Source organism: Microplitis demolitor, chromosome 8 (assembly GCF_026212275.2).
Source record: "Microplitis demolitor isolate Queensland-Clemson2020A chromosome 8, iyMicDemo2.1a, whole genome shotgun sequence".
Classification (NCBI taxonomy): Eukaryota; Metazoa; Arthropoda; class Insecta; order Hymenoptera; family Braconidae; genus Microplitis; species Microplitis demolitor.
Genome location: NC_068552.1, coordinates 3,377,824 through 3,392,130, shown reverse-complemented (window position 1 = coordinate 3,392,130; position 14,307 = coordinate 3,377,824). Strand labels below are relative to the sequence as shown.

The following is a 14,307-nucleotide window of genomic DNA, read 5'->3' as shown; positions in this document are numbered from 1 at the left end:
TTTGAAAAAATTAAAGGAGACGAACAGTTTAAAAGTCACGATTAAAATTTTAAATTTCAAAGATCATGCAAAAAAATACTTGGCATCATTTTTTTGTATTTTTTTTTTTTTTTCAAAAAGTTCATAAAAAACAAAAATTTTCAAAAAAAAATCGGCCTATCGGTTGACCCTGCGGGCCAGCCCCAAAACTTCCCGCTCATTTCGAGTTCCTTGAGCTTGAAAATATTGTCAGAAACACAGTTTCGAGCTCGAAAATACTTTTGTATGCCGTTGGTTTCGAAAAAAACGGTTTTTTACCATTTCTTTCTCCCACGATATTTCATTGACAAATGATTTGATTTTCATGTTTGAAGTAGCAATCGACCCATTTTAATAAAGTTTGAAGCTTATCAGATTTTGGAATCGTTTGGTTTAGTTATTTTAAAGATATTTGCAAAAAACCGTTTTTTACCATTTCTTTTTTCCACGATACTTCTTAGAAAAATAACCCGATTTTGATGGTTGAAGTGGCAATCGACACCTTTTACTAAATTCTGAAGCTGATCAGATTTTGGAATTGTTTTCTTCAGGTGTTTCAAAGATATTCGCAAAAAACTGTTTTTTATCGTTTCTTTCTCCCGCGATAATTCTTAGACAAATGACCCGATTTCGATGGTTGAGGTGGCAATTGACACGCTATAATAAACTCTAAAGCTGATCAAATTTTGAACTTATTTTTAAGGTCCATATTAACGATTTGAAGATACATTTATAAGTCATAAGAGCGCCTCTTGCGGAGGACGCAGTTAATATTTAAAAATTACGATAAATTATCGTAATTTTTCGAGCTTACATCGTATTGTAACAGAGGCAGCACTGTAATATTTCTTTTATTCAAAAGTACATAGAAAGATAAATATAGGAATAAATATAGTTTTTGAATTGTAATTTTTATTTATATTTTTTTACGATATTAAATTGTAATTTTGAAGTAATTTTTAATCCTAAAAATCTTTGTTAAAATTACGATGTTAAATAGTAAAAAATATAACCCATATAGTAAATTTTGAAATAAGAAATTTTAAAATTGACGCTAATTAAAGTCTAGTCCACGATTACGATATTGACATCGTAAATTTTGCTAGAATTTTCTTTCCGTGTATAAAACAAAGTTTATTTAGCTTTAACTATACATACCAATATATATAGTCAAAGGAAGTCGATATAAAATGCAGATGGCATGTTCAGCATACTAAATAAAAATAAAATATCTCACTAAAACTTTTGTTCACTTTTGTTTTTTTATCATTATATTTTGTTGACAAATAAACAATGTGATAAATAACATAATCACTTGATAGTAAACTAAAAAAAAAAATTGAAAATTTAATCGAGGTAATTTCATGACATATAAAAACAACGAATTGTTATTTGTGATACGTCACGTGTAATAACAAAATCACAGATAAACATGTAAGAAAAAAAAAACTCCAAATAATAACACAATTAAAAAAAAAAAAAAAAAAAAAAAAAGTGAGAAGTAGGAGGTAAAGAGTTGGGGGAACAATAAAATATCATTTGACAATGTTAATATTTTTTTACATGAATAAATTACCAAAGAAGGAGATTTTAGTAGTGGGAGTACTTCCTTGTCGAGATATTAGAGGTCAGCAATTTTCATTAACTGAAAATCCCACCCGCAGTTTTCTGGATCTAGTGTATTGAAGCTCTCGCCTTATATATAAAGTTGTAGAACGACCTGAGCGTACATCACAATAACGCTCATTTCATAAATATTAAGTACAATGTCCGGGTTTAAAATTATTTTTCTTGCTGTTTTAATATCATGCGCGTCAGCAATAGATTTACGTAAGTATTTATAATGTTAACTTGTAATTTTTTATGATATTTAAAAAAATATATATATTTCTTACAGCGGAATTTCTTCGGGTTTGTAACAGAAATGATCCAAATATGAACGCTTGTATCAAAGACAGTGCTGAACATCTAAAACCATATTTAATTACCGGCGTACCTGAGTATAAAATACCATCGCTTGAGCCTTTATTGCTAAATGATCTTGTGGCGGCTGAAGGACATGGTATCAGAATTACAGGAAAAGATGTAAAAGCTTACGGTGCTGGTAACTATTTTGTCAAAGAAATTAAGTAAGTAATAATTATTTTTTTAATTTTATAATTATTATTTTCAAATATTAACACAAGAGAATGTGGATGTGTTTTTAATTTTTCAAATTTGGGCTTTGAATATGTCAAAGACTGTAAAGAAATCAGGAGTTGATATGAATTTCATTTCAATCCACATTCATCTGATTTGGAGTTATAATGTTAAAATTAACTCCCTTCTGAAGTGAACTTCATTCAGAGGAGATTCAATGAATAAAAAGTTGTCTGGTTTTAGTCGGCAAATTTTTTACAGTCTATAATCATATCATTGAAAAATTTTTATTGTAAATTATATAACACTATAATTCGTAATATACCAATTATTTAAAAAAAAAAAAAAAACCTTCAAATCGTTGAATGTTACCCGGAGAAAAGAATATAGTAAATTTTACTAATAAATATGAGAATAATTACTAAATTTGGATTGTAATCTTGAAACGCTTATGATTTATATGAAAAATTAAGATTAAAAATTTCACTATCCCTGTTTAGTAAATTTTACTATCCCGTTTAATAAATTTGACTATATTAGAATGGAAAAAAATAAAATAAAATTTTTATTAGCTTTTAACTTTATATTATTATTGCTATCATTTTGATTATTATTATTATTTATGTCATCTGTATTGGTGTTGGTGTCGATTTTTGTTTTTTATTAAATCACTTGTTTCCACCGAGATTCGAACCCTGATCTCCCGCGCGCGATTCCTTTCCTATGTCTGACGGCCCGATGTCTCCATTGGACAAAAGTTCCAGAACTTGTAATACATATTTGTATATGCTATCCCCACTAACTTTTAATTTTATCTATGCATAGTAGAATTTACTATACAGATAGTAAAAAAATATAATCGTGTTAGCAAAAAATACATTGCGTATAGTAATTTTTAATATTTTTTATAGTAACAAATCCTATATTATATTAGAAAATTTACTTTCTTAAATTTGTATTTATTAATAGTACTCATAGTAAAATTTACTATACAAACAGTAAAAAAATATAATCGTCTTAGCAAAAAATACATTACCCATAATAATTTTGAATATCTTAGTATGTAATTATTACTAAGTAGTAAATTTTACTAAACGTTTTGTAATAATTACAATACAGAATGTATTTTTTCATATCTGTTAGTAAATCTCATTATAGTATTGTAATTTTTACTATACTTTTTTCTCCGTGTACAATTCACCGGCTGCCTAATTAACCCAGTAACTGACAAAAACTAAATTCATCAGAAAATTAATAAAACATTAAAGTTTAGCCGCACTCAATATATTTACTAGGCTTTAACAAAATTAATCTCTCTATGAAAAAAAAAAAAAGTTTATAAAATATGTACTGAGTTATGGGTAAAGAAAACCATCAAAGTTGAAAATGACAAAAAATAAATTTGCAAAATTTTTTAACTTTCTGGATTTTGAAATTTAGCAGCCAATTTAAAGAGCATCTACTTGACACGGAAATAATTTTGATAAGAATATTAACATGTCGTTTATTCTAAAAATTACTCTAAATTGAGTAATCGGGTCATTATTTTTTTTCTTTTGACTTACGAAAATTTACTTTTCTGGGATTTAAACAGAGTGTAAAATCCCATAATTATACTTCTTTATCTGCTGTTTAAAACTACTCAGTGAAGTATGATATAGTTTAGCAACGTTAATATTTCAAAAAAATACTATTTTTTCAAAAAATTTGAAATGGCCCGGAATTACTCAAAATTACAGAATAATTTTCATGAAAAAAAAAAAAAAAATTGTATAAGTTGTTTGTTGATGAGTTTAAAAGAATGCCAAGCCTATAAATATAAAAATTGCAATCATTACATTTATTTAAACTGAATATAATTTATATTCAAGTAATTTTGCTTGTAGATAATAGTCATGTACATTTTAAATATTCTATAAACGTATTAGATGACCGTGACATGAGAAACATATCGAAATACTTAAAAGGATTGTTATAGTATGATTAATAAAAAAAACTCTACAAGAAAAATTAAAAAAAAAAAAAAAAATAATAAGAATTGTTATTATTTAAAATTTTTATTTCTGTTTCAAGTGTGGACATGGCTACGTTAGAATTCAATGTAGACATCTTGCTACCTCATTTGTACGTCGAAGGCATTTACGAAATTGATGGTAAAGTTTTGTTATTACCAATAACCGGATCTGGTCGAATGATCGGCAACTTTACAGATTGTATTGGATCGGTTAAATTTTTTGCATCCGCTAAGCCAGACGCACAAGGAGTTAAGCAGTTTAACATCGATGAGTTTAATTTGAAAGTAACAGTCGGTAATGGTAATTTGCAACTTGATAATCTTTTTGGTGGTGACAAAACCATCGGAGATGTCGTTAATCAAGCGATAAATGCTAACTTTGCTATTTTTTTGCGTGAAATTCTTCCGTTAGTTGAAAAATCATTAGCTATAGCTTTTAGAGATATTGGTAATGGTATTGTTAACTCATTCACCTTCGATCAACTTTTCCCAATGTAATAAACTTCTAAAACTTATAAAAATAAATAATTTTTTTTTCTTGTAAATATTTTATTAATCGAAATAATTTCTGATTGGTACAAAATTCATTTTATACTTTAGATACAATTTTGATATACTCAATTATATAAGGTAAAAGCGCCTAAATCCGCTCACTTTTCATTGGAGTGATATTAAATCACTCAATATAAATTAATAAATAAAATTAAAAACCATATTTTTTTCATAGTTATTTTTTCAAGCTTCGAGTATTGAAATCAAATTTTAGTTTCAAGAATAATCTTGATAATTAATTATTATTAATTTTTTAAATAAGGTCCTTGAGTGTACCCATAGTTGCTTACTAAAAGTTGTCATGTACCATTACTCGATCAACACATGGTCCTATAGTCGCTCAAAGACAATATCAATTAAACTATCATAAGTTTATTGATTTGGACAGATAATTTATAAATTATACTACTTTATTCTTTGATAGTATAAAATTTCATGAATTTTAAAAATGTATTTAATAAGATATAGTTATAACATTTCTTAAAAAATTTGACGCAACCTAAATTTAATCTAACGGATGAAAGTTAAAGTAAAAAATCCCAGACTGAGCTCGATTTTGAAAACAGTCATTTAATTTAAATTTGTAATCTATTATAAAATAATTTGATACATGATATTTTAATATATTTAGATGCACAAATAATTATTTATCAGTAATAATATTTTTAGTTGTAATTTTGTTTTATAAAAATGATAAAAAAACACGTTAAACAGTTTAAGTGAGCGACTAATGGTACTGAGCGGGTATAGGGGCTTTTACCTTACTTCCTCAATATATTATTATTATTGTGTCTTTTTTTTTTTTAAATAATTTTAATTATAAAAAGAACAGCTAAACTCTGTAATTCCGACTGATTATGCTGGCTAAAATCGGCAATTCGTAATTTAGAAAATTTATTATTTTTTTTTAAGATCAAGGTGAGAAATAGCAGTTAGTTATTGGATATCTAAACGATCACTAAGATTTGTGATTTACGCAATTTAAAAAAAAAAACGATAAATAACTACTGTCAGTAGATTTTAAAAATTTTATTGTATTTATTAATTATTTTTCTTTCAATAAAATAAAATGTTTCAATGTTGTTTGTGTGCATTTTGTTTATTGTTTTTACTTCCCATTTATTAGCAATATTAAAATTTATACTTTTTTTTTTCAAAGTATTATCAGAAGTTTTTCTAATTTATTTCAAATGAATAAAAAATGTAAGTATATGTAATATATAATCAAATGATGAATTTAATTCAAAATGTTCTGCCAAGAGGAATTTTCAAGATCACGTAATACTTAAACTATAATCATTTATCTAATTGGTTAGCTAATCATAAAATATTATCTAACAATTTTTTCATAGCTCTTTGTAATTGATTACACAAAAAGACCAGTAGTATTTGACAACGTTATTTATTGTATTTATAAATTTTATTTATTAACGTGTTGTAAGTATATAAAAATAAAGAAAAAAAATTTATTACAATTTATAATAAATAGATTTAGATACACGTATTACTCAGGAAATAAAAAACAATAATTTAAATTAGAAAAAAAAATATGAATCACGCTAGGGTAACGGGCAATTTGTGAAGGTCAAACAATATATGTAAATTACAATTTTTTTTATTTTCTTGTTTATTTTATAATCACATTTTACAAGATACATAGAAATTAATTTATGATGTATTGAGGCATAAAAAAGTTGTCTACAGATTTTTCTTTTGTAAACTATTATTACTTATCCAACTTGACGAGCAAGTATTTTTTTGTTGATTGCAGGAGCCACGTGCGCTCTTTCTCACGTGTATTACAGGGTCAATATCAAGTACCATTACAACAAAAATAATTTAGCGCAGTAATTTATAAAAGTAAATATTATGTAGGGGAGAGTGGGGTCAATTGAACCAGGGGGCAATCGAAGTAGTAAGCTTAAAAAATCGAAAAAAATATAAAAATGAGTCGTCCTCTTGGAATTATATTTTAATACACTAAACCTTAGTCTGACTAAAATTTTGAACCAATATGATGATTTAATTTTAAAAAATTCAAATTTTTGTGTTTTTAGGCATCTCAACTTTTTTTTCAGCTCTTGACAAATTGTTTAATAATTTTTTAATTTTCAAATGTAGTTTTAAAATTTTTTTTGTAATACCTTCATACATATATTGGTCATAAATTTCTAACTTTGCTTCTAGTAAGATAGTTCTTGAATATTTTTTTTTAAACTAATTATTTCAATAAAATCATATGGGACCAATTGAACCAGTACTCTTGGGGACGGTTGAACCACACAAATCATATTGTGAGCATCAGATATGCGCGCGCATCTCGACAGAATGTGAAAACAAGCTAAACTAACCAAGAAAAAAATAATTATACTAGCAGAGGTTTTAAAAGTGATTGTTTTAACATATAATGTTATGTAAAGTAATCAATATTATTAGAAGTGTTGTAATTTTAGTTTTACGCTGTAACTAATAGTAAATTATTCATGAAATTCATTCGTTTGTGGTTCTAATACTCTTGGTTCAATTGTCCCCGACTACTGGTTCAATTGCCCCCGCAAAAGGGAAGATTGAATCATTTGATGCAGTTATACAATTTCGTATTTATTGAAAATTTTCATCATTTGTTAAGTTATTTGCTTAGGAGAAATGATAGTCTATATAATAAATTATAATTTTGTAAAAAGAAGTATTTTTGGTTCAATTGACTCTCCTCTACGTGCATTTAATTTCACCATACCTAGTACAAGTTTAGTAGAAAAGTTTGAATTCCTGTCCTGTTTGGCAGGAGGAAAGTCTTACTTTCTTCTTATCAAACAGAGGCAAAAATTTAAATGGTCAAGTGCAAATCTGGTAACAAATAGTATACACACCTCGGGGGAAGGTAGGACATCCGAATCCGTGTGTTTGTCACCCTCGTCTTCAGTTCGGATAGACAATTACATGCGGGTTGGAATGTTCTACTTTCTTTCCTCGGTGTGTAACATACTATTTCATATTACCCGCATTGAAATTGCGAGTTCCAATGCCTGTTTTGCCAGACGTAACAAGCCAATTTCAGACCAATGCGATTTAGCGCGCGGAAACTAATCAATTTCTTCTCTCGGTAAGAAACTCATTAGTTTCTGTTGTTAAATTAGTTTTCGACTTCATTTCGTCCATGTCAGAAGCGCATTTGTTTATTGTAAACCGCTGAATATTTATGACAATCTAATAACTGAACGAACTATAGTTTGTATTTCAAAAATTTAAAAAAATAATATGAGTTCCAATAACAACAATTGTTGAATTAATAAAAAGCCACTATATTTTTTATTGAAATACTTAAATTTGCATATTTAAAGCATATCACTATTTTTTTACTATACTATCGGTCAGAAATTAGCCTGGTTCGTCTGGCTCCAGACATTAAAACTCCCAGTGTCAATGCAGGTAATACGAAAAATATAGTGCATGACATGGGATAAAACACGACTTCAGACTTCGGGTGATGTCGACTAACCGGGTCGGACAGTCAACTTCATCCTCATCTGAAAGCGTCTTTTCATCCCTTGCCACTCAATATACTATTTAAAAAAGAAAGTTACTCTCGATCAGGGAATAATTCATCGTATGTAAAGTTTTTACATATTTGATTAGACAATTCAAGTAATTTAGCGGCTATTGCTTTTTCCAGACTAGGTGTAAGAGATTCAATGATTTCCATACGATTTGTATTAATCACAGTATTTATAGCATCAGCAAATGTAGCATCTGGTCCAGTTTTGGCAACAAAGTTAGATTTGTAATCTTTTATTCTCAGCTTACACTTCATACTGGTGAAGAAAAGCTGTTGACCCTTTTTTGTGTTGATTATTTTAAAAATCATTGTTGAATTTGATTCGATGTCCTCTGTTTAGTTTAATCAACAATACAAATGTTATATATTTAAATTTCATAAAATATTAATGAGGGTAAATAAAATTATATAATTAAAAACTATACTATACCTGCATTAATTTCAATAGGTCCTGATCCTTCTACCGGAACAACTATTTTTGCTTTAACGTTGTAATCTCCTTGCAATTTCATTTTTTTGAAAAAAATATTAATGTCTATTTTCTTGTTCTCGAGATCAACGTTGAGTCTTTTAACTTCAAAATTGAGAGCATCGAAGATTTTTACATTTTTAGCTCCAGCTTTAAAATCTGGTGAATCAGCTAGAGGAAGTCCTTCTTCCATAAAAAGGGGATTAGTTGAAGGTACATCAAGCTCAGGTATGCCATCACGTAGTTTTGGACGTAAAACATCCACACTATTTTTTACGCATTCATTCAAATTTGGATTTCTTCGACCACATATTGGTATATATGATGCTGAAATATTTAAAAATAATTTGTACTATAATAATTTTATTTTTTTGATAAAAATTTATTCAATAATCAGTCATAGAAATTATCATTTTGGCAGACAATAGTTTACTATACATCAAGGGAGAAAAGTAGAAATTCCAACCCGCGTGTATAATTGCTTACTTGAGCTGAATGCAAAGGTGGTAAGCATGCGGATTGGGACGTTCTACCTTCCTCCGTGGCGTGAATACGATTTTTCACCAGATCGATACCTGAAAGCTTGAGTTTTGGCCTCTGTTTATGAGAAGAATGGTGCATACGCATTTTTATCATTTGTTTTTGCATTAAAGAAAAGAACGGCTATCTTCCCTCTAAACAGGGTAGGAATTTAAACTTTCGGTGCAGGTATGGTGAAAAATAATACATACTGTTTATAGTAAGGTACCCGCGGGTAATAAAGCCTAAGTGACAGAAATGATGTTTAAAATAACCGCCTCCGCTAAAGGCTACTCTTGAAGAAGGGTCTTGCATAGAGATGTTACGACAAATTTATAGAGTCTCGATACCACGTTCCCTGTCTTCTATATTTCATCATTCATCCCCGAGTCGAAATTTAAAGCCTACATTTATCCCTGTAGCCCGAAATAGAACCGATTTAGAGCACTGTAAGCCGACTTAGCTCCGACATTGGACCTCAGAATCCTACCATTTACTATCACGTACTATTTTAAACCGCTAAGTCCAACATTAAAAATTATGACCGACTATTGTCCCCTTGAACCTCGTAATATATTTATACGTAGATAAATATTTGAATAACTAGAAAACAAATGCCTTCTTCTCTTGTTTTATAGATGCGCGACTAAAGTCAGTCATATAACAACAGTATGACAGCATACATCTTGTATTCCAAAAACTATATCTTTGATTGCCTTTCTTTTACTGCTGTCAATTGTGGTGTTGTTATTTCTAGTTCAAGTGTGTTATCATTGTAGTATAAGTGATATTAATTAATAAGTTACCAGTTACTACAATTTGGTGTCAGAAGTGCGTGCAACCTTCGTGTGTGCAGTGTGAATTTACAAATATGAAATAAAAAAAAAAATAAATTCGTCAAAATATTGCGACGCGACGGGCGAGGCAAAGATTAAAAAAAAAAAAGATCGCGTGAATTTTTTTAATATTATAAAAGACACAAATGATAATAAATTAAAATACAAAAAAAAATAATTTAGTGATTAATTAAACGTGTTTCGTGAAATCATGTTTCTTCCCTGATTAAACAAAACGATTTGTGACGATTAAAACTGTTTTAATCGTCATAAATCGTCAATTGATGATTAAAAACGATTGAATTTTTCGAATGAAGATTAAAGACGATTTTAAATTTTAATCGTCATTAATCGTTTTTAATCGTAAAATGATAAATCGTCTTTTGATGATTTGGGATGCCCAGACAGGAAAGTAAGACGGGCCCAGGCTTGGCTCAGGCTTGGTTCAACTATGTTAATATCAAAAACTAATTTTTTTGTTTGTTTAAAATCATTGAATAAATGTTTAACATTCATGAAAATTATTTCGAAAAATTTTCCAAAAATTTTTTGACCTCCAATACTTTCATGCTCAAAAATTAACCTAGCTAAGTGACATTTGAATTTCCGCGGGTTAAGTATGACGACTGCAACGTTGCCGAGTTGTGATTGCTGCACCCCACTACACGTCAAGTATTTTAAAATTATTTATATTTTAAAATTCAATATTTTTTAAACAAATCGGTCAATAAATTCAGAGTTTTTTTCAAAAAAATTATAATTTTTTCATTTAACAGTGGATAAGTTTTTTAAAAAAATGGTACAATCCGTTTCCACAATATTCAGGAAACTGCATGTTGTTTTTATACTTGGTAGATCTCCAGCATGTTAATTATGCACTTTCTGATTGTTAATATCTCGTCTTACAATCGGTGAAAAAATTTCGTTTTTTTTTTTTTATTAAATATTAGACATTTTTGTTAATCTCATGTTTTAATTTCATCGCATTCCTAAGAAAAGTCGTTTTGCGAGTGAACTACCTTAAAAGCTAAATTAAAATATATTTTATGCAATGGTTTGAATAATTAAAATTAATACGAATATTCTTTAAAAGATACAAAATATTATTTATTTAAAAAAAAGATGTCGTTATTAACCTTAAATATGAAGCTATCGGAAATCTTGAAGATAACGATGTAATAATAACAATTAAATAAACTTTAGTGATAGTAATAATATGATTTATGTTATTTCATATTTATTGCATCATTTAATGGTTGAAAGTTATTTGAAAAGACATTTTTAAAATAGTACATGAAAAAATTATTTTTATTTGACTTTAAAATAATTAGCTGAACAAGCCAAAACTAAAATATCTCAGTAAATGTCGGTAATATAGTGATCGATTTGTTTTATAGTTTTTATTTGAAAATAAATCATAAATGAAAATTTTCGTGACAAACGCCTATATAGATGCAACTGACCAAATTCATGGCGGTTTTTAATGTAACCGTAAATTTTGCATCAATTCTCCAAAAATTTTTTATTAAAAAATTCTGTCAAAAACGTCTATATAGATGCAAATGACGAAATTTGTGACCGTTTGAAACGTGACGGTCATTCCAGCATTACAAAATTTTTTTAAATTTGTGTAACAGTCTCAAGCGGTCTTATGACCGTTCCCAGATCGAAAATAAAAATGACGGTCATTCCGCATCTCTAATTATATTACAAATCACCATTTACGTTTACTCTTATAGTCGATCTCACTATTGGTCTTAAATTAACTTGTTTCTGATTGGCTGCTAATACTGAAATTTTGGGTTCCAATGCAGGTACCCGTGCAAGAGCTGCCCGAGTTGAACAGAGGGGCTGTCCTTGGCTCAGCACTGGGGAACCTAGCTTTGGCACGTCTATATCGGCCCATGCTTGGATCAAGAAAGGTTACTTAATCCTGGTCATTCCAATCATTACCCGAGTCTGGGCCAAGACTGGGTTCCCCTATTTTGGCCATTCAGTGGTAACCCAGGCTTGGACCAGGACTGGATAACCTAGCCTTGGCCATTACAATAATTACCCGGACTTGGGCCAAGACTGGGTTCTCTTGTCTTGGCCACCCAATGGACTCCCACACTTTAGCCAGGACTGGGTAACCTAGCCTTAGCCGACCTAATGATGACCCGAGTTTAAGCCAAGACTAGGTTCCTCTGCCTTGTTTATTCAATGGCAACCCAGACTTGGGCCAAGGTAGGATTATCCAAGTTCGAGTATATATATAGTTTCCCATCCTTGGGCCCAAATTGGCTAATCTAGGTTTTTTATTAATTATTCAATCATTTTATTATTATGGTTTTTTAAATTAATAATTATTTACTTTTGAATTTAAATAAGTTTTAATAAATAAATATTTTAACATTCTGATTAAAATTATTTACAATTAATAATTAATACATTTTTTAGTTCGTTATTATTCGCAATCAACAACCGTAATCTTATAATTTTACTTATAAAAATTAATTTAATTAAGAAATAACTCATGAATTTCTATAATAAACGTTATTTTTAATAATGGTGGTAGAGTAAGATAATTAAGCTGGGTTTTTGATAAATAATCAATTAAATTTAATAATTATATAATTATAATATAAATAATACGAAATTATTATTTATTTTTTTCTTAATCGAAAATATTAATTAAATTACTCTTTATATTTCATAAGACCGAGGGGTTGTAGTAAAATAAATAAGTAGAACATATAAAAGTTTCAATACAATATTAGTAGGTTCGTCCAATACCCATCGTTCAGACCCAGCAATCAGAAGGACGACAGTTCGCGCCTAGAGCCCAGTAGAATTTTCGACGAGTTTTTTTCACGTCATTTACCTCACTTAAATAGTTTAAACGTTAATAATCACAAACTCTAGTACTTAAATAATAATAAAATTTTTTTAAAATTAAATTTATTGATTTTTTCTATGCATGGGTCAAGGCTGGCAACCAGGCTTGGCACGATGTTATCATTCCAGACTTCTACCAAGTCTGGAACAAGGCTGGCTTACAAACTTGGCCCAGAGTTCAACATAGTTGATCCAAGCCTGGGCCAAACCTGGGCTCGTCGTACTTTCCTGTCTGGGTAATAGATCTAACTCAATTAGAGTTGGCCATACAAAAAAAAAATTTGTTTTACCATATACAATAAAAATATAAATTTTAATATATGCTAAATAAAAACGGTCTCGTATCTGATACATATTATACTATTTAATATAAAAAAAAAACAAGTTATTCGAGTCAAATTTGTTTATTGTTTCAATCGTTTCTGTTTAGTGATCAAGGTCAAAATAGATAAAAAAAGACATATTATTGTATTCTTTTCTAATATAAAAATAAAAAAAATAATTTTATTATACCAGTTCACGTAACTGACATTTGTCAACATTATTCAATTATAATATTGTTCTTCTGACCACAACTCAGGAATAGCGTATCTATCAACGTATATAACCACACTATTAATTTGAAAGTGACGCGTTTTAGATATGGTTTTACTCTGTCATTAAATCTCGGAGTTCTAATTCAAATGATTTGAAAAAATATGTCTTGCTTTCAAATAATTGCTATGAATAAAGTGACATAATTTCAAATAAAAAAAAAATATATATATGTTGAATAAACTTCAGTATTATATTTCTAAATTAATTATTAATTACAATATATGTTATTACTTACGAACTTCAGCTGAAACAAAAGATGTTAAAAAAATAATATTCAGAAAAAATATTGTTGAATTAAACATTTTTAAATAATAGCACAATGTTCTGTTAGTTAATCAGAAATATTACTGCGATAAATCGATCAGCAAAGATTAATTTATACCTTAGTAAAGTAACCAATCAATAGTTATACTATTGTAGCTGAATCATACGATAATTAATTCAAAGTTACTACCTATCCAGATTATTCCTGATCCCACTCTTACTTATCTTCATCTTAATGCAAAGAATCTTTTCTCACTTGATTATCTTGATAATTAATATTTAATACGTGGAAGTATCTGGAAATATCATCTTTTTTTTTGCTTTTCCCAGTAGTTTAACTTCTTTTAATCATTGAAATAATAGTAATTAATTAAATTTTAATTTTTTCTCAATAACATTACGATACATTACCTACACTTATTTATCAGCATGAAGGTGCTTAATGTGGCATTGAAATATACATGGA

At 28.4% G+C, this 14,307-nt stretch overlaps 2 protein-coding genes across 2 annotated transcripts; one reads left to right on the top strand and one right to left on the bottom strand.

Moving 5' to 3' along the window:
* Nucleotides 1-1,622: 1,622 nt before the first annotated feature.
* Nucleotides 1,623-5,805, top strand: LOC103573747 (circadian clock-controlled protein daywake). Its single transcript, XM_008552944.2, has 3 exons — nt 1,623-1,848; nt 1,916-2,147; nt 4,231-5,805. Exons 1-3 carry the CDS (start codon nt 1,785-1,787, stop codon nt 4,667-4,669), a joined length of 735 nt encoding a protein of 244 aa, XP_008551166.1. The 5' UTR covers nt 1,623-1,784; the 3' UTR covers nt 4,670-5,805.
* A 517-nt stretch (nt 5,806-6,322) lies between these two features.
* LOC103573749 (putative beta-carotene-binding protein) lies at nt 6,323-13,921 on the bottom strand. The gene is made up of 3 exons (XM_008552945.3): nt 13,813-13,921; nt 8,710-9,075; nt 6,323-8,611 (listed from the first exon to the last, which is right to left on the bottom strand). Exons 1-3 carry the CDS (start codon nt 13,877-13,879, stop codon nt 8,304-8,306), a joined length of 741 nt encoding a protein of 246 aa, XP_008551167.1. The 5' UTR covers nt 13,880-13,921; the 3' UTR covers nt 6,323-8,303.
* Nucleotides 13,922-14,307: the final 386 nt, after the last annotated feature.